Source organism: Trachinotus anak, unplaced genomic scaffold (genome assembly GCF_046630095.1).
Source record: "Trachinotus anak isolate AG129_WGS33_773 ecotype Australia unplaced genomic scaffold, CSIRO_AGI_Tana_v1 ptg000008l, whole genome shotgun sequence".
NCBI lineage: Eukaryota > Metazoa > Chordata > Actinopteri > Carangiformes > Carangidae > Trachinotus > Trachinotus anak.
The window spans coordinates 5,429,879-5,447,320 of NW_027273859.1; the positions used below are offsets into that span (position 1 = coordinate 5,429,879).

General features: G+C 41.0%; 2 protein-coding genes across 2 annotated transcripts; one reads left to right on the top strand and one right to left on the bottom strand.

Moving 5' to 3' along the window:
* The first annotated feature begins 3,460 nt into the window (after positions 1-3,460).
* ch25hl3 (cholesterol 25-hydroxylase like 3) lies at positions 3,461-6,495 on the top strand. Its single transcript, XM_071482046.1, has 2 exons — positions 3,461-4,049; positions 6,007-6,495. The coding sequence occupies exons 1-2, from the start codon at positions 3,598-3,600 to the stop codon at positions 6,356-6,358; spliced, it is 804 nt and encodes a 267-aa protein (XP_071338147.1). The 5' UTR covers positions 3,461-3,597; the 3' UTR covers positions 6,359-6,495.
* A 5,804-nt stretch (positions 6,496-12,299) lies between these two features.
* On the bottom strand, positions 12,300-15,768 carry bmp10 (bone morphogenetic protein 10). Its single transcript, XM_071482045.1, has 2 exons — positions 14,974-15,768; positions 12,300-14,594 (listed from the first exon to the last, which is right to left on the bottom strand). Exons 1-2 carry the CDS (start codon positions 15,377-15,379, stop codon positions 13,525-13,527), a joined length of 1,476 nt encoding a protein of 491 aa, XP_071338146.1. The 5' UTR covers positions 15,380-15,768; the 3' UTR covers positions 12,300-13,524.
* Positions 15,769-17,442: the final 1,674 nt, after the last annotated feature.

Sequence of the window (17,442 nt, forward strand, 5' to 3'; positions counted from 1 at the left end):
CTTTCATGTGTAAGCCTGTTTTGCTGCTTAGCTTAAATACTAGTATTTTCAAGCAGTATGTTTTCACCTCAAACAAGAGAAAAAGCTGGATGAGTGATGTGGACTAACCAGTACAAACATAACATAGCTAACTTTGATAATGAGTTAAGCTCGGCTTGCAGGTATTTCCCTAAATCCAATACAGAGCTGCTAATGTTAGCCTAGACTCTGATAGCATCCAGGACCACACAGGGGGTAAGCTGTATGAATGGGCCTTTTCAAAATCAAAACCTCTAACCTGACAAAATAATGTATTTAGTTAAAAATGTGCTAATTCTTGACCCCGGAAGTAAAGCTACATTACTCCTGTAGTAAATAAGCTTGTTGCTGCTTATGTTACAGCAGATAAACACACTGTTTGGTCAGTTCTAATCAAATTTGCTCTTGTATTTTCAGTTTTCAAAAAGTAATTAAAAAAGACACCATCCTCATGACTCTGTAACTGCAGATTCACTCTTTCTACATCCACATGCACACCACTCACACAAATCACTGTTTATTGGAGAAATTTAGGTCAGTTGCAACAACTTAAAGTTGTGTGAACTGAGGAGTTGCATCCCAGGAAAAAAGCCTTTAATCCAGTAAATGTCTTTGTAGAAACAATATTTTTTTTTATTCTCTGTTTTACATTCCCACAAGTGAAGGACAAGGCAGCTCTGCAGCTCCTAAATCCTGGAGGAGGTAGAAAGACTTAACAAGATTAAGAGAATTATTAAGATGTTGATACTCTGGCCTAAAAGAAGGACCAAGTATGTGTCTCTTTGAAGAAGGTAGGCTGTGATGTCTTAATCTGAACAGCTTGAAAAATACTGGCCAGCCCTGATATGTCACTGTAGACAATCACAGAGATGATGAATATACTGTGTGGCTGTCGGATGTAACATCATCGCCCCATTTGTTTGTTTGTTTTTGTTTTTTTGTTCTTGTAAAATTTCTTTTCAGCACAGAGGACATATTGAATATTATTGAACTGGTGCAACTGCTGAAATTGTACCACATTTTGCTGTGTGTGTGTGTCTGTGTGTGTCTGTGTGTCTGTGTGTGTGTGTGTGTGTGGGGGGGGGGGGGTTATTCACACTGTACTTTTAGCAGAGACTATATTTGTGCAACTGTTTGTTTTATCTGTTATGCTTTAGGATTTTTATTCTAAACAGTGCCCACTTAGAAAAGATCATGTTCGGATGTGAAGCTTTTGTACTCCAGTTTAATAACCAAACTACAGACACATGACATCAGCTACATTCAGCTATTTTCAAAATAATTAAATGAAACCATTTCATGTATGTCCTGTAAGAATCTTTATAGGATATGTACAGTAGTGAATTACTTTTGTGTCTTTGGCAACATGACCCATTGCCCTGGAGGAGGAAACACTGAAAGAGAGAAGTGTGTGTCAGAGTCTGTAAGTTACTCACTGTGAACACTTAAAAACCTTTCTTTTTTTAAATCCTAATATTATCTGAACCAAAATAACATGTGTTGTGATGCTGCATAAAATACAAATGTGTTTTCCAAAGAACCACTTGTCACACTGGAGACTCATTTCACAGTTCAAGGCTTAAGAACAAGGTCGTACAAATTTGGTGATGGGCATGTTTAGGCACTGATTCAGGGAACATGTTTTTTTTTTCTGTCTCACAGTGATAATGCTTTTTTTTCCCTCTAAGCTAAATGTCATTTGTCCTGAATTCATTAAAATTCAACAGAGCTTCCATTTATCTTGTATGAACAGTCATTATATTCCGTGTTACTCACAGTTCTCTGTAATTGAAGGTTGGACTCATTTTTATTCTAATTCCTCCTTTACAATGACTTGAAAGGTAAATGTATTTGCACTGGTTTGGTCCTTGATTTCAGTTGTGAATGTCCAAATAAGATATTAAATGTGCAATTCAGACATTGTCATTTGACAATAAAGTAATATGGGTTAATCTTTAAGAAATCATTTGTGTTATTAAGATTGTTTAATTTACATTAAAAGTGCAGAGTGACATGTAGGAGGTTTCTTCCTTTTAATAAAATTGTGTAGAATAAAATAAGTGTGTCTCAAACATAGTAAAACCTACAGTGAACAACTGTTAAAATCCTCTGCTTAATGGAATGTTTTAAAGTTGAAAAAAAGTTTCAGTAATAATAATAACCATGAAAACATCTTTACAGTTTTTATTTCTCATTATAAATCAATTTAACAAACTTCCTTGAATATGATGAGTATATTTTCCAGGTTGTAAAGGAGAGAGTTACAATATAGTTACAAAACATGTCACAGTGGAATAAAAGTAACTTTTGAAAATATTTCAATTGTGGGACTGAAGCGTTGGACTAGTTGACATCATTTACATACACACGCCGATGTCATGGCTAAACTAACATGTTAGGGTGACCTGCTTTATTTTAAAGGTCTGGTATGTTCTGAGAATTTCTAATATATTGTTTTTGAAAAGTTCCCTGGAAAAATGTGTAAATTGATTCTAGTTACAGGGAAAATCAAAAACAAAGCTCTGAGACTGTTACTTTGATTCATTTCGTGAAAAGCAGATGGTGCTTCTCAGAAGTGAAAAGCCGACAATGAGAGTCATGAAGTCCTGAGTAGATACTGAGAACCAAGTATAGTGAACAAACAGAGAATTTCCTGATAGTTGATCAATGTTTATCTCTAAAGAATGACTATATTATAGATGACAATGAGTCACTGCAGAACAGACAGGCAGATACTTTGATGAATCATTAGATGATTACATGGATAGCTGCACAGGCTGACCATTTCCTTCATGACTAAACTCTGAATCTGCTGCTAAAAAACCAAACAGATGGTTGATCCCTCATAACGTCATCATTAGGCTATCTTTTTCTTCTACACTGTTTTTGTCTCCCATCTTCCCATAAACTTTTATCCTTTAAACGTTATCAGTCATAGGATATATACCTGTACACAAACTGTATTGTGTGTATTGGAGTCAGTCTTATATCATTTGACTCATACTCTGTCATTTTTTTGCCTGATTCTGTTCTGTCACACCTGAAGATGTCCCTGAATTAAAAAAAGTTAGCCCTACCTGCAGTCAGCAGGGTCATCGCTCTCAGACCACAACAGGTCTCGCCATGGTTGAAATGAGACACTCCTTTCCCAGAAATCCCCCATATTCCCATCAATATGTGTAGATGGCTGTGGATAGCAGGTAAGGGGATTTTTACCGCCCCCTCCCCCCCACCACTGCCACCAGCCCACACCCACTCATACAGTGACTCAGTTGAGTCACGAAATGAAATAAACGTTTTGTCTGTATAATATCGGTCCAACGCCCCTCCCACCAGTCTTCTCCAGCTGTGGGAAGAACAGCAGCCCAGGAAAAACAACTAAATAACCCTTTTCCAAATTTTCTTGTTAGAATTTATCCAGTGAAGAACTTTATGCAAAGTGAAGACATATAACTTAGGGTGCTGTAATATCCTTTAAGGGAAATAAGAAAAGCTGATTTTTTCTGGAAGTAGTTTCTTTTGTGAGAACGGTCAGGGGTTTTACACGTGTGAGAGGATGCAGAGGGTCCTGGTGGAGAAATGACAGCCGTGATGGACGCAGCGTCCACAGAGTATGGAGAGGCATACACGCTTGTCCTGCAGGGGCTGTGGGAGCATGTCAGAGCGGGTCAGGAGGAGATACTGCTCTCACCTTACCTGCCAGCGTCCTGCGCCTTCCTGACGCACGTCCTGTTCTGCGCACCTTTCTTCGTGCTGGACGCGCTGAGCAGCGTCAGCCAGCGGGTCCGGTCGTGGAGGATCTCCGCAGGTTCGGGAGCGCCTCCGTCCCTCCGGCTGTGGTTTGACTGTTTCTGGCGTGTGCTGTTCAGATACCTGACGGTCGTCCTGCCCGTCACCGCGCTGTTCCAGACCCTGCGGAGCCCCATGTTACCGGCGCTGGGTCCGTCCTGCTGGCAGCTGTTTGTGGAAGTCTGCGCATGTTTTCTGCTTTTTGACACATTCTTCTTCATATGGCACTTCTGCATGCACAGGTGAGCAGTATGCGCATATGTTGAGTTAGTGCAGTCTAACATTTTGTCCTACTATGGACTTTGCATGCAGATATCAGTTGTTGGAAAATTTTATCCTAAAATATTACAACACGCCCCAACCTGAACAACCATATACAGTTCCTTACTTGTCCCCACAGGTCTTATTATTCAGTGGTGGGAAGTAATCAAGTATGCAACATATACTACTGCACTTCCTTTTACTTAATCATATTCGTTTTCTGCTGCACTACACTGAAGGGGGACATATTGTAATTTTTACCCCACTATATTTATCTGACAGTGATATTTACTTCACATATTGACATTTTAAAAACCTATATGGACCTTAAAGAATGCAGAGCACCGTCATAGCGAAACCACCAAACACCATACGAAACATCCAGAATCTGCTCCAGGTACAATAATAAAAGGATGCTTACATGTTAATGCATCAGTCATAATAATCATCAGTCACAATAATCAATGTTATTAATATATGTTGTTCTACTTCTCTACAATGAAATAATTGGCTCAATTCCATATAAATCTCCAACTCATGGAGAAGAAGATGATGATGATGAATTGTGCAAATGATAAATGTGTTGCACTTGGCTTGGCAGACAGTTTTGATCAATGACATTAAAAAGACCTATGCCAAACCGGTGTTGTTTTTATGAGGTAATATTGCTCCAACAGCTAATCCTTAACATAGATTGGATTTTTCCCCCCCCTCTTTACAGTTCACTTTATATTTCACAATCACTACGTCAACTCTTATAAGAAAGAACTATTGAGAAATTACTCATCACTCTAGAAAGACTGTTGGAGATTCTGGTATTGCATATGATATTTAATAAAGACTTTTAAAAAAATGAATTAAAAAAAAAACTCCAGAGTTAGTACAGCGTTTCCATAAAGTTTGGGAATTGCACAGGATTGATTAAAAAAAGAATGGTGAACACTGAAGCAGCAGCAGCTGAGACATTCTTACTTTTAGTCTCAATTAATTAACTCATTAATAGGGCTGTCAAATGATTAATATTTTTTTAATTGCGATTATTTAGTTAATCATGATTAATCACGTGTTTTATCACATGATTAAAAGTCTATTATTTAGCATTGCAGAACAGTTTTCTCTTGCTTGACAACACATAACCATCAGCCTGTCTGAACTAGACGCTAACATTAGCATGTCTGACGTGTAATTATGAAGATGTCTTATAATTTGTTTATCAGTAGACTCTGGGTAAGTTATATTTTTATTTTCCAACTCATTCGATCTTCACCAACGACGATTCAGGCGTTGGATTTAAACACTTAAGGTCTCCCGCCCCGCCCCTTTATGCAGACCGGAACCGTCCCCTTTTGCTCCATGGACATGAGCTGCCATGAAGTATCTTGCTCTGCCATGTAAAATCTTCGTAGGAAGTGTCTGTGGCAGCTTGACAACAAGTAAGGGTGCTTCAAAGGGTCACAATAGTAGCAGCTAAAGATTCTAGAACTTAAGGCTGTAGAATCTTTGGTAACAGCAGCAGTGACGGTGGAAAGTAAAGAATCTTTGTCAGCACACGATTAACACGATTAAAAAAAAAACTTGTTATGCTTAATCTCATCGCGATTAACACGTTAATGCTGACAGCACTACTCATGAAATTTTTTTAGACTCTCTTTGCAGAGTAAATGAAGTCTCCAGTCTGATATAACTCTGAAGGCATCGCCATGATGGTGGGGAGGAGGAGGCTGTTCTTCACGTGTAAATTTAGTGAAGTGCTCCTTTAACCTGAACGCGTGTGTGTTTTGAAAGTTGTTTGTTTGTTGTACTGCTGATAGTAGGAGTTGAACTATTGAGCAAACTACCACAGAGACAATGACAATACACTATTATGGGAATATGCCAGTGATTTTCCATTAGGTTAACAGTATAACCAGAGGCAGCTGTTTGTTTATTCCTCCTCAGGTTTTCCTGGCTTTACCGCAATGTCCACCAGCTGCATCACCAGCACCGCGCAACCTTCGCCCTGGCAGCCCAGGATGCCAGCTCAACTGAGCTGCTGTCTCTGCTGCTGCTGGCTCTCAGCAGTGCCTGGTTGGTGGGCTGCCATCCTCTGAGTGAAACCCTCTTTCATCTCCTCAACAGCTGGATGGCAGTGGAAGACCACTGCGGCTACAATCTGCCCTGGGCCCTGCACAGAGTGCTGCCCATTCTGGGAGGAGCCCCCTTCCACCAAGCCCACCATAGCCTATACAGAAGCAACTATGCCCCCTACTTTACCCATTGGGACCACCTCTTTGGCACATACCATGCATGAGTACTGTGTTCATATCCAGATGATGACACTGTCACATGCAGCAATTTGGGAGTTTACATATTCAGGCTGCATCTAACTATCAACAGGAATTTTAGGTTGTTTTCTGTTGTTTGCAGATTTTGCTTAATCCTGGTCAACTTTTCATATACACACTGAATAAGGGATATATCAGCATGCAAGTCTGACATTTCAGTAACATGTCCATTAAGACATTTTAAAAGGGGCATATTTAAGGTACAAAATATGCTCATTTTCATTTTATATTTTTAGTCTGGGACTTGATCAGCTTTGCATCATTCACAGGTCAAAGAAGTCCTTATTTATCTCAAACTGCATGTTATGCAGCCCCTCAGTTGAGCCTTTCACTGAAACAGGCAATATTAGCTGGGGACTCCTTAAAAGCCCACTTTGTTTGGCTGAACTTCTGGAGGCCTGCTGAGAGGCAGCACATCCAGTGCTTGGGAGCACCACATCATCCTCTCACAAGTGTGGAAGCTATGAGAGAAAACTGTAAAACTATCTAACTAGTAACCAAAACTAAAGTGCATAACGATTGGAAATGGAAACTTATTAAGTTGGTACATGTTTGAGCCTGAATCTATTTTTCAGTATAGTTAACCTGCATTTGCATCAAAAAACATCGCCTTTTCAACAATACTGACAGGCTAAAACTAACCAAACTCTTCCTGGCCTCTGGTCTAACTAGCTTGGTTTGAGAGCATGCCAGTAAGTGGGCATTATGTGAAAGTGGTACATGGTGACGTAAATAAGTTATGGAAGAAGAGCCTGAAAACAAACAAGCCATTTCAGGCTCTTCAGGAGCAGTGTTTCCTTTGGGAGATAATAATTCCCTTTGCTGTGGAGTTTGAGCTTTGTAACATAGCAGAACTTTAACAGGCACAAAAAACACACTAAAAAGGGAAAACCTAAAAAGTACAGTACAGGTACTTTAAGACTTGTAATCACAAACACCATATGTAATAAAACTGACTGTATCTGAAATAGATATACTGCATAATTTCATTAACAGGTTTCCTTGTCAATTTCACAGAGTTTATGGACAAGACTTATGCTCCCAACGGTGCTTGGTACTTGGTACAGTGTGAATGCAGGCAGTGGTATTTGGAAGATCATGTCTATGGCTTCTTCTATAGCAAGTGAATGCAGCCTGAGATGAGAAGAGCACAGGGGTGGCCTCATGACATGGGTGTGTTTTTGAATGGATTTGTGTGCTTTCAAATTGTTTCTGTAGGTGTAAGGCTAATAGGTGACAGATTTGTTTTGATCATTGCTCATTGTACAAGTAGTGAAGAGAAGGATGAACTAAGATTTCAGTGGAATAGTGGGACATTTTGGGTATTTACTTGCTTTACTGTTGAGAATTAGAATAGAAGACCAATACCATTCTTATGTTTGTACAATAAATTGAAGCTGCAAGCAGCAGCTAGTTAACTTATGACTCAAAACAGGGGGAACAGCAAGCTTGGCTCAGTGGAGACTCCAGGACATTGCTAATAATTGAGTTTTATTGTGTGGTAGGTGGAGCTTGTTCCACTTACACAGAGCCAGGCTAGCTGTTTCCCCGTTTCCAGTCTTTATGCTAAGCTAAGCTAACTGTGTTTAAAGTGAACATCTATGTGTCATCTGTATGTATAATTTGTACCATATTTTCTTGATGAATATTTTGTAAAGAGCATATTCAATCATTTAGTTGCATGATTGTAAAGTTTTTCTAAAAAAAAATCCTTACAGATATTCATTGGTGACAGTAACAGGCACATACTATACTTTGAGTATCATGTTGTTGAGTATCATCTTTTGTTGATTCAATTGTGTTTCTATGGCCATTTCTATTATCTTTGTATCATATTTCTACAAGCTTTTTATTCTACAGGTTCTACAGTAAATCAGTGCATTTAGCAGGTTGTTTCAGAATCAGTAGGTTCTGTAATTGTGGAACAACACAACGTGTTGTCATAATAAAATGTACTTCTGAATACTTAAACACATGATATGCAACTTCTGCCACCAGGGGTCTCTCAATCACAACAATAACAAAAGACAATGTTGAGTGACGTCACAAAATAGCGAGGGGTCTTGGGAGTTGTTGTCTTCACCACCATTGCTGTAAGCTTCTATCAGTTTGGGTTTCTTCAGTGTCAGCTGTTCAGGAGTATTTTTACCTGGAGATGAATTATCTATAGAGATCTCCTCCTCTCCAAAATAAACAGACCTGGTGATTATAACCGTTAAAAGCAGTGGAAGCAATTTCACATGTAAAGTCAGTGTTTCGCTGATGCTGTACGGCAGACATAGGACATCAGGGATGGATTGGAGTTTTTTACCAGCAGCCAAATTATCCGCTGAGGTGTCCTCACCAAAACAAACGGACCAGGGGATTAAAACCGGTAGAAACACCAAATCAAGCACTGTCACTCTAAACATCAATGATTTGGAATCTTGGGATGGCTGGAAACTTAGACTCCTTACCTTTGTTTCTTTGATAACTTACGAACCACATGTTCAGGATGTTTTTACAGGCACAACATGTAGGCACTAGTCCACCAAGCAAGTAAGTCCCAGCCGGTACTCTTTACTGTATGTCATTGTTCTCTCTGTCACTCTTTACTTTTTTGGTTTTTTTTTACTGGTAGTCGATCAGCAGAGGCGTCCTCTCCATCTCCATAACAAACGGACCAGGGGGTTAAAAGAAAAAACAAATTCAGCTGTCATTTGCCTGGCTGTTTCCTCTTATAACTACAACACTGACAATATGACATCACTGACAGGCAACTCAATGAAATGGAGCTTTACCATGATTAAAATCACTATTTCTCTGGTTTGGGAATTGCTAGAAACATTTGGGATAATGTAAGTGTTAACTCAAAAAATATATAACATAGGTCTGGACATTTGAATGTGGAAAACTTACATATTATAACTTTAAGTATTTTTTAAATCAAGTACTTGAATACTTTAACTCAAGTAAAAATATGACTGGCCAACTTTCGCTTGTATTGGAGTAATATTTGACCAGGAGGAATCTATACTTTGACTCAAGTGATAGAGCTGTTGGCTTGGTAAGCATGAGAAAATATACGAAGCAGAACACAGACTGGTGTTTTGTTGTTTGTCTCAAGTTCAGACTTGTATTGTGAAACTTTGGTTGGTGATTTTTTTGTCTTTGGCCTCTCCACTGTTTATATCCCTGCAACAGCAACTTGATTAAAGTGGTAAAACGATGTAGCTTTTCTTTTTTAGTAATGAGAGACCTTTAAGTTACTATTAAGAGTTGTAACTTTAATTTGTTTTTTTAATACTAAGGAACTGTCACCAACACACTTTAAATCCCATAATAACATCCCTCTGTTTTATTTTCTAAAGAATTTTGCTGGGATAGTGCCAGAGGATATGGCAGCTATCTCCTTTGGTGCTCATGTTATTTTCTAATAAAATAATCAGAGTAAAGCGCTTGAGATTGTGCAAGCCTTCTGTACTTGATCACACTGAAATGAAGAGTGTGTGAGCCAGACCTTTTTTCTTTCTACCTTTTTTCCATTTTTTTAAGCATTTCTGTTGAAAAGTTTACATCATTACTTTGAATGAAAAGTGACGTGTTTTGTGTCCTGACTTGCTCTGAACTTTTGCTGAGAAATCAGCTTGAAAGTATGGTGTGAAGGACTTGGCTTGCATAAACATGTGATCTGCACTGCTACACACTACATCTGCTTTTCATTACTGCCTCTTTAAATGGGTTTTTTGAAGTTTCGCAACAACACAGCCAAATGTAAATTGTTAAAATGTGCTTGTACATTTGGAGGTACTTGCGAATATGAACATGTAATGGTTGTGCAAACCGTGCTCTGCCTGGGAAATGAGGGGACTCAAGAAAAGAGAGAGAAATGAGTACTGGGTGGCGGTGGTGTTGCCAAGAGATGGACTGATAAACATGTGACCCAAAACGGAAACAATCAGGCCTTATTACAGACCCCACGTCAGAGCCAGGGCGAGCCATGCAGTTTTGGATGACACACCAAAACACACGTTCACAGCGAGACACACGTCGACGTCCTGCAGCCGATGTCATGATGTCAGTCTGTGGAGCATTGCAGGATTTTGAAGCACTTTTGAACTGTATGTGCAGTTTGTTTACTAATTGCTAGGTGTGCTCCTAACTGAATCACGTAGGCTAATCCCTCACAAACTGCTGCGTAACAACCAGCAGCAAGAATAAAATTCTCAGATGGGGCCATGTCAAAACAAGAGAGAGAAGAAGCACAGAGCGCTCTGCAGCTGGACTTATTATCAGAGCAAATACTAAAGACTTCCCATTCATATTTCCTGAATGTTTTCCATTCAGTGACAAAGGCCAGATTCATATTTTCTCCACCATTCTGTAAATATCCAATTAGTGAGCCTGACATGACTGAGGCTGCCTGTTGTCACAGTAACAGAGTTTTTTGCCCTCTGGTTTGTAACCATTTTTAGACAACCTCTGCTCTCATCTTACAGGGAGGTCAGTCAGTGCCCAACTTGTTTGCTTTCTGAAACATTTCAGTGCACTTGTCATTGGTGGGCCGTTGCCAAAGACTGTTTCTGAGGAAGCTTTAAGCTACAAACATTGCTGTAACAGGAATCAAGACCTTTAAGACCTGTAAGACCTGTATTTACAGTTTTGAAACACATTGTTCGGCATATTACAGACAGGAAATCTATGTATGTACAGCACAGTCAATGGCATATTAGAATTTGACTGTACAGTGATACCCAAAACTATTTTGTTAAAACAGGACACAAGGCAACACATTATTTTGTAACAGTGCGGTTATGGTATTATTACTGCATTAGTTATATTCCCCCTAGTCTGGCAACAGGGAAAGTGCTATTTTCTTTTTTCTTACCTCATATTTAACATACAGACATGTGAGTGGTGTCTGTCTGAACACTGAACCGTGGGTAAGAAAGCAAATGATGGGGGCGCCCCAGAGGCTCAAAACATTCAGGTTCAGTCGTTACCGCAGTCGTTCATCATAATGATTCCAGAATAGACACGCACACACACACACACACACACACACACATTTTTAAAGAAAACAAATGAGCAAATATGTCAAACTGTATCCAGTTTGTAAAGTAGCCTGATAGGAGTCAGTAGCATCTCACTGTAGACTCATTCATATTCAGATACAGATCTGTACTGTACTCACCTGCCTGCCACAAGACAATCTTTAAATCACTGTCTGTAACTTAGTCTTTGATTTTCCTCCTTTACCTTGACGCAACAGAGTGCAGAAATCTCACCTTTCACTCAATGTGATACACATTTCTAACAACAAATAGAGTTTTACACATTTCAGCGTTTGAATCTTATCTGTATCCTTTATTTACATCTTCAGTGTCCTTTGGTACATGGAAAGAACAACATACTGCTCCTGCAATCTGGTTTAACGTTCATAGAAAGCGTAGTGAGAACACAAAGAGATACGAGTCCAGATTTTTGTCTCTTGCTCACATTTTTCCGTCACACACAGGTTTTCCGTCACAGTTCTCTGCATCTGCTTGCTGTCAGTATGAGCAGCAAGCAATTCATTTTGTTCATTAGCAGACCTTCCACTCAGTTTCCCATGGTTCTTTGTTTGTGTGTCATGTATGAACTATGACCTGTGAGCTGATACTGGTGGACTGACTGAGCTGAATGTGAGCAGTGCATAAAATCATTGGTTTAAGAGCTTCTTCCCTAAAAACTGGAAAAGAAAGGTGACAGACCAAGATGCTTTGATTGATGATTGTGAAGTGGAAAATAGATTGTGTACAATTAACTGTGAGTAACAATGTCAGTTTGGTATTTTAACTCCAAATATTTATGTTCATCTTGATATGAGACAATCTTAGCATGGTGTGTAAACTGTGTAAAAAGTAAGGAGCCATTATTGAGTCATAGTTGCAGCAACTTTTCATTTGAGATTTATTAATTGTTCTTTATTGTTTTAGAAATTGTTACCATTTCTCTTCCCAACAAGATTCATTTTGTACTGCAAACACATTGTCATGGTTACAAAACCTGCTCTACCTTACAAATTTACATATATATCTACTCTGTTGTAAAAATTAATAAATTAGAACAATAAATAGTCTTTTATTTGACACAAGCAGCAGAGGTATCAAAGGCTTATAACAAAAGAAAAGGACTGTATTTCCTTTGGGGATCCATAATGGGAATGCAACATGTTGCCCCTCTTCCCACTCTTGGTTTTAGGGAATAACAGGAATAAGAGGGGTTTGGGGATTCAGGGAATAACATTCCAAAAGGCCATTTTTAACATAAAAGGTATGGATGACTCAAGTAGGAGATATGTTTGGGGCACATGGCGCTGGGTCAGTGGGTTGAGCCAGTTAAGATAGTTTGTTGCCTTGGAATGTGGACAACCTCTGCCCCCTTGTCCTGTTCCACCCCCTCTATCCCACCAACTCAAAAGATGCCCAGAATGGTATCCAGTTCTTCAAGCCTGAGTGGTGGCAAACATGTTTCTCAATTCCCAACACCTTGCTATCGCTGTAGCTCGGGGGAGTGGAAAAGAGGCATGTGAAGTGGGAAACGGGGTTGGAAAAGATAACCCTGCCACCAGGACCCCTGCACAGCACCTACGTATCAGGAGGCCACAGGAGGCGGGAGGTGGGCCTACAGAGTTCACGTCTTGTCAGGTTGCCTCTGGGAGGTCATTTCACTGCACCGGGACACATGAAGTGCTGATTAGTGTTTGCATCGAGTGGGGAGGCCAGAGATAAGTTGAGAGGAAGACAGATGTCAGGGGGGAAGTAGAGGGAGGGGGGCACCAGGCCCACTAGTTCCCACCCGGCTACGCACACAGAAGGATGTGCTTGGTTTTGTCCTTTGGGAAATCTTGTTGGTATCACTGCTAGCAACATGTTGACCGTAGATCTGCAGCAAAGTTTCTCAACTGTCTAAATGATGGCAACTATCATTCATCCCTTTGGCCATTTAAGATTAAGTACAGTCTCACTGAGTAACCCTTAAAGAGCTTCCAACAGTCATCTCTTTGTTGAAGACATTCTTGGCTTATCTCCTTTTCCAGCTTATTGTCTTTTCAGTGTATTTCCTCCTACTGTAAGACTTTGCAAAGAGTTAAACTCTCTCAAAGTGTGGACTATCTGCAGCCACACTCAGCCACCACCATGCCTTCAAACTTGTACTTGTAAGTGACCACGCCTGTATCATCCAGGTACAGCAGGGAAATGGGGTCCAGCTTTGTGGGCACACAACAAGCTTGTGCCGCCTTCTGAGGACTGTTCATGTTGACCAATGTCTGGACAATGGCATGCTTGGTGGGTGTGACATGTTTTGTCAGAGGGAAGGAACAAATGCCAGTGCACTCGTAGGCATCGTAACCAGTGGGTGCCAGGATCCAGCTGTCCCAACCAATGTCTTTGAACTCTACGTATAGAGATTGTTTCTTGCAGTGGTTGCCTTTGGCATTGCGACGAATGCGGGATGCTGTGTCATAGATCAGATTTGAGCGCATTTGGATGAGGTCTTCTTCATCTGGCTCAGCTTTTTCATCTCCTTCCTCCCTGTCCCTCCCCAGCTCACCCCACAGGCTCGTCCCCAAGTCATTCTGCAGAACCATGTTAGAAGTTTCATGGTCAATCATCTCATTTAGCTCACGCTTGTCATCACGATGATCGCTGCTTTGGTCATCAGAGAAAACAATCAGCAGGGGTTTGTGTTTTTCCTCAGGACTGGTGTCAATCTTCATGTCTCCTTCAGGTGGATCTCTGTCTTTGTTGTCTTCTGTCACTCCTTGAACATTATCATTAGCCATACTGGCAATGTGCACTTCCAGCCGGTGCGTGGTGCCATGGTGATTTTTGCGCCAGCGTTGAACGGTAGCAGTGAGATCAAAGGCCTCCCAGCCGTTATCAGTCCCGTAGACCTGGCGCGATGCCAACTCCTCCAGCTCTATCCGCTGTCCTCCCCCTCTGAGTCCATCTCCTCTCACGGGGTTCTCGTCAGTCATGTTGTCATCAAAGTCATGCGATTCCAGTTCGTAGATTGTTACCTTGCGGTCAACACCAGCGTAGAGGTCACGGTCAGTCTGGACAAGGGTGTAGAGGCGAAGCTCGGCCGCTGCGATGCGTTCATGATCGGGGATTGACACGTTGAAGAGGAGAGGATGACGCCTCACTCCTCCAACACCTACAACACTGGGAGATGAATCTGGAGAAAAGAAATAATAATCCAAGTTAAAGTTTTAATGATGTTTTCAGCTGAGTTCTGCAACATATCTAACCATGTCCAAAACTAAATGTAATGAGATTTTGCTACCATTTTCTTAACGATCATTGCCTTACAAAGAGACGTAACAAGGAACAGGGTCGTGGTTAAGGAATGGATTTAATCAACTCAAACCTGGTTTGTATAAGCTTAAAGTCAGTCTACTTAAAAACTGTATGAAAGAAGACCTTGCCTCATGCAGTTTCACTACTTGCAGACAAGAGTGTGTTTACAAAAATACATGGCAGAAAATAAGAAATAAATAGTAGCTCTTATTTTTATTATTAACCAGGGCATCATCATAGGAGCAGATGAACTGTACCTTCATTTTTGAAGCTGCGGATGATGCTGGCAGAGGGCATGGCTGTGTGGTCATTAGCGAAGCGGTTGTAGAGCTCCATCATGTACTCGGGCGGCTCTTCTCGTGTGCTCCCAGGAGGCAGCGGAGGACCTAACCCCGACAGGTTGAAAGTGCGCAGGAACTGTTCCTTTAGGCTCTCCAGCAGGCTCTGCATGTCCATGTTGCTGTCCTGCTCCAGCAGTGACAGATCCACCACCCCTCCGTGCCCATCTCCCAGCCCTGGAGAGGGGCGATGCCTCTGATGGGAGCTGGATATTGGGCTGCCCTCACCACAGAGAGGCCCCTGAAGCAGCAAGATGGAAAACAGCAACAGCAGAGTCTTGGAGCTGCAGATGGTTCCCAGTTGAGAGACCCAAATGCTCGCCATGGGAAAAACAATCTGCTGTTGTCTATTTTATGCCCTCTGTGGTTGTCTATGGATGAGCTGATGCAACAATAAGACAAATTGATTGTGATCTCTGGACCCCTTAATCCAAAGGTTAATTTAAATAGTGTTCAGTTCATCTGTAGCCTAAGAAACCTCTTTTCCCTGCAGTGGTCAGTCGTGTTGTTGACCCTTGCACTGACAAGTGTTATCCTCCGTGCAGGACCGTGTATTCCTGCAGCTCTTCTCCAGATGTCACAGCATTTATTCTCACGCACACCTTTTGATGTCCTTTGTGACAGGGAAGCAGTTCCGGTGACAGGGTGGCCGAGGCTCGTCTTTGTCCATCCAACTCATCTCTGTTGTGTCCTCCCCTGTGTCAGTCTCTCTCTCTGTGCTCTGCTCTGTTCTTCCCAGCTCTCTCTTTCTGTCCCTTATCTATGATATGGTGGGCTCTGCATTGCTCAGTGCTTATGGTCTCTTTGCTGGTGTGTGTGTGTGCGTTTGTGCGTGCGTGTCCTCAACTTTGTGTGATGCACATGAGCGTGTGTTATCTCACAACTTCCTTAATGAGGATTTTGTAAACACTGTCCTGTAGCCTCTTCCTTGTGGAAGTTCTATTTTGTTTGGGTGGGTGCTCCAGGCTTGATATTCTTCATTTGTTTATTTGCTTTGTAAATGGTGGAGCTCTGCAAGCTGCTGTCTATGCTCCATTGACCATTTCTTTTTGAGAAAATACACCAAGGGTCTGTTGATCTTGTTGAATGTAACAGGATATATCTATTAGACAACACTTGTCCAAATGAAATTGAAATGCAATGAGGTGTGAGGCCTTAATGATCCAGAATGAAAGATACTGAGCTCTAGAGTCTTGAAAATATTTCTAGTAGTTTATGAGGATGTAGTGTAGTAGTACAAAATAATCACTCATGTTCATTCAACAAAGCAACAATGTTATGGTGTGTATGCTTGATGAAATGTTGTGAAAACGTGTGTACTTCGTCTTCTAGTAAATGGACACAGTGTCTGTGCACAAATGTTAGAGGAAGCATTAGTAAGGTTTCACAAGGAGTGCACAGAACTTCATATATTAGGGTGACAGCGACAAGTGAAATGAGATGGCTACAGAAACTGGGTGACTCATGAAGAAAGACTTCCACCATCCAACATGTCATTACTGCATGTATGGATATACTGTACATGTTGGAAGCAGACTAACACTGCTACCAACACGGGGATAAGAATATCAATGACTCCTCAACATATTCAAATAACTGCAATTCGGCATCCGAACCCTCATCCCACTACACAACTGTCCTTCATTCCTGAGCTTCTTTGTGTGACCTGCAGATACACTCCTGATTGTGGTGCTCCACAGAGATGGGAAGTAATGAACTTTTTCCTGCCTCTGCCACTCATCTGCCAGGCTGACAGTTGACAGACATGCTGTTATCTGTCCCTTTGTTAAACTGCTGCCACAACAGACTATCACATCTTCCTGATGGCTGTAAGAAGGCTTGATAGTGGCAGTGTCCCTGTGCACACACACGCAGTCAGGGCTTTCCATATGGTCTCTATTATGGTGTAAGAAATGAGGATTTATGAAGGCCTGGGTTGCTTTTTTTGGACTGAACCTTCCGACAGAGGATTCTTTGTGCTGATATCCAATATCCGTATTTTATGATTTTCATCTGTGTTTCATCAGTAGTAAGTATTTTCAGGTGGAAAGCCAGTGAAAACTAACTTAGCATTTATTTGGTGTTATCTCTGGCTGCCCAACAAATTTACCCACTGTTTAGACACTGAGCTGAGACTCTACCTCGTAGCTCCATGCACAGGTACTAGGGGTCTCTCTGTCAAAACAATAACAAAAGTTATTGTCCTTGTTTGGATTTCTTCAGTGTCGGTCATTCAGGAGATTTTTACCTAGAGATGAATTATCTTAAGAGGTCTCCTCCTCTCCACAATAAACAGACCCAATGATTATAACTGTTAAAAGCACTGAAAACAGTTTCACATTTAAAGTCAGTGCTTCACTGATGCTGTACAGCGGACACAAGCCATCA

What these genes read in the sequence shown, in the direction of transcription:
- bmp10 (XM_071482045.1), bottom strand. Translation starts at nt 15,379, where the DNA reads ATGGCGAGCATTTGGGTCTCTCAACTGGGAACCATCTGCAGCTCCAAG. An exon ending in CCGCAGCTTCAAAAATGAAG is followed by an intron (nt 14,595 to 14,973) that starts GTACAGTTCATC and finishes TCTTTTCTCCAG; the next exon opens with ATTCATCTCCCAGTGTTGTA.
- ch25hl3 (XM_071482046.1), top strand. Translation starts at nt 3,598, where the DNA reads ATGACAGCCGTGATGGACGCAGCGTCCACAGAGTATGGAGAGGCATAC. An exon ending in TGGCACTTCTGCATGCACAG is followed by an intron (nt 4,050 to 6,006) that starts GTGAGCAGTATG and finishes ATTCCTCCTCAG; the next exon opens with GTTTTCCTGGCTTTACCGCA.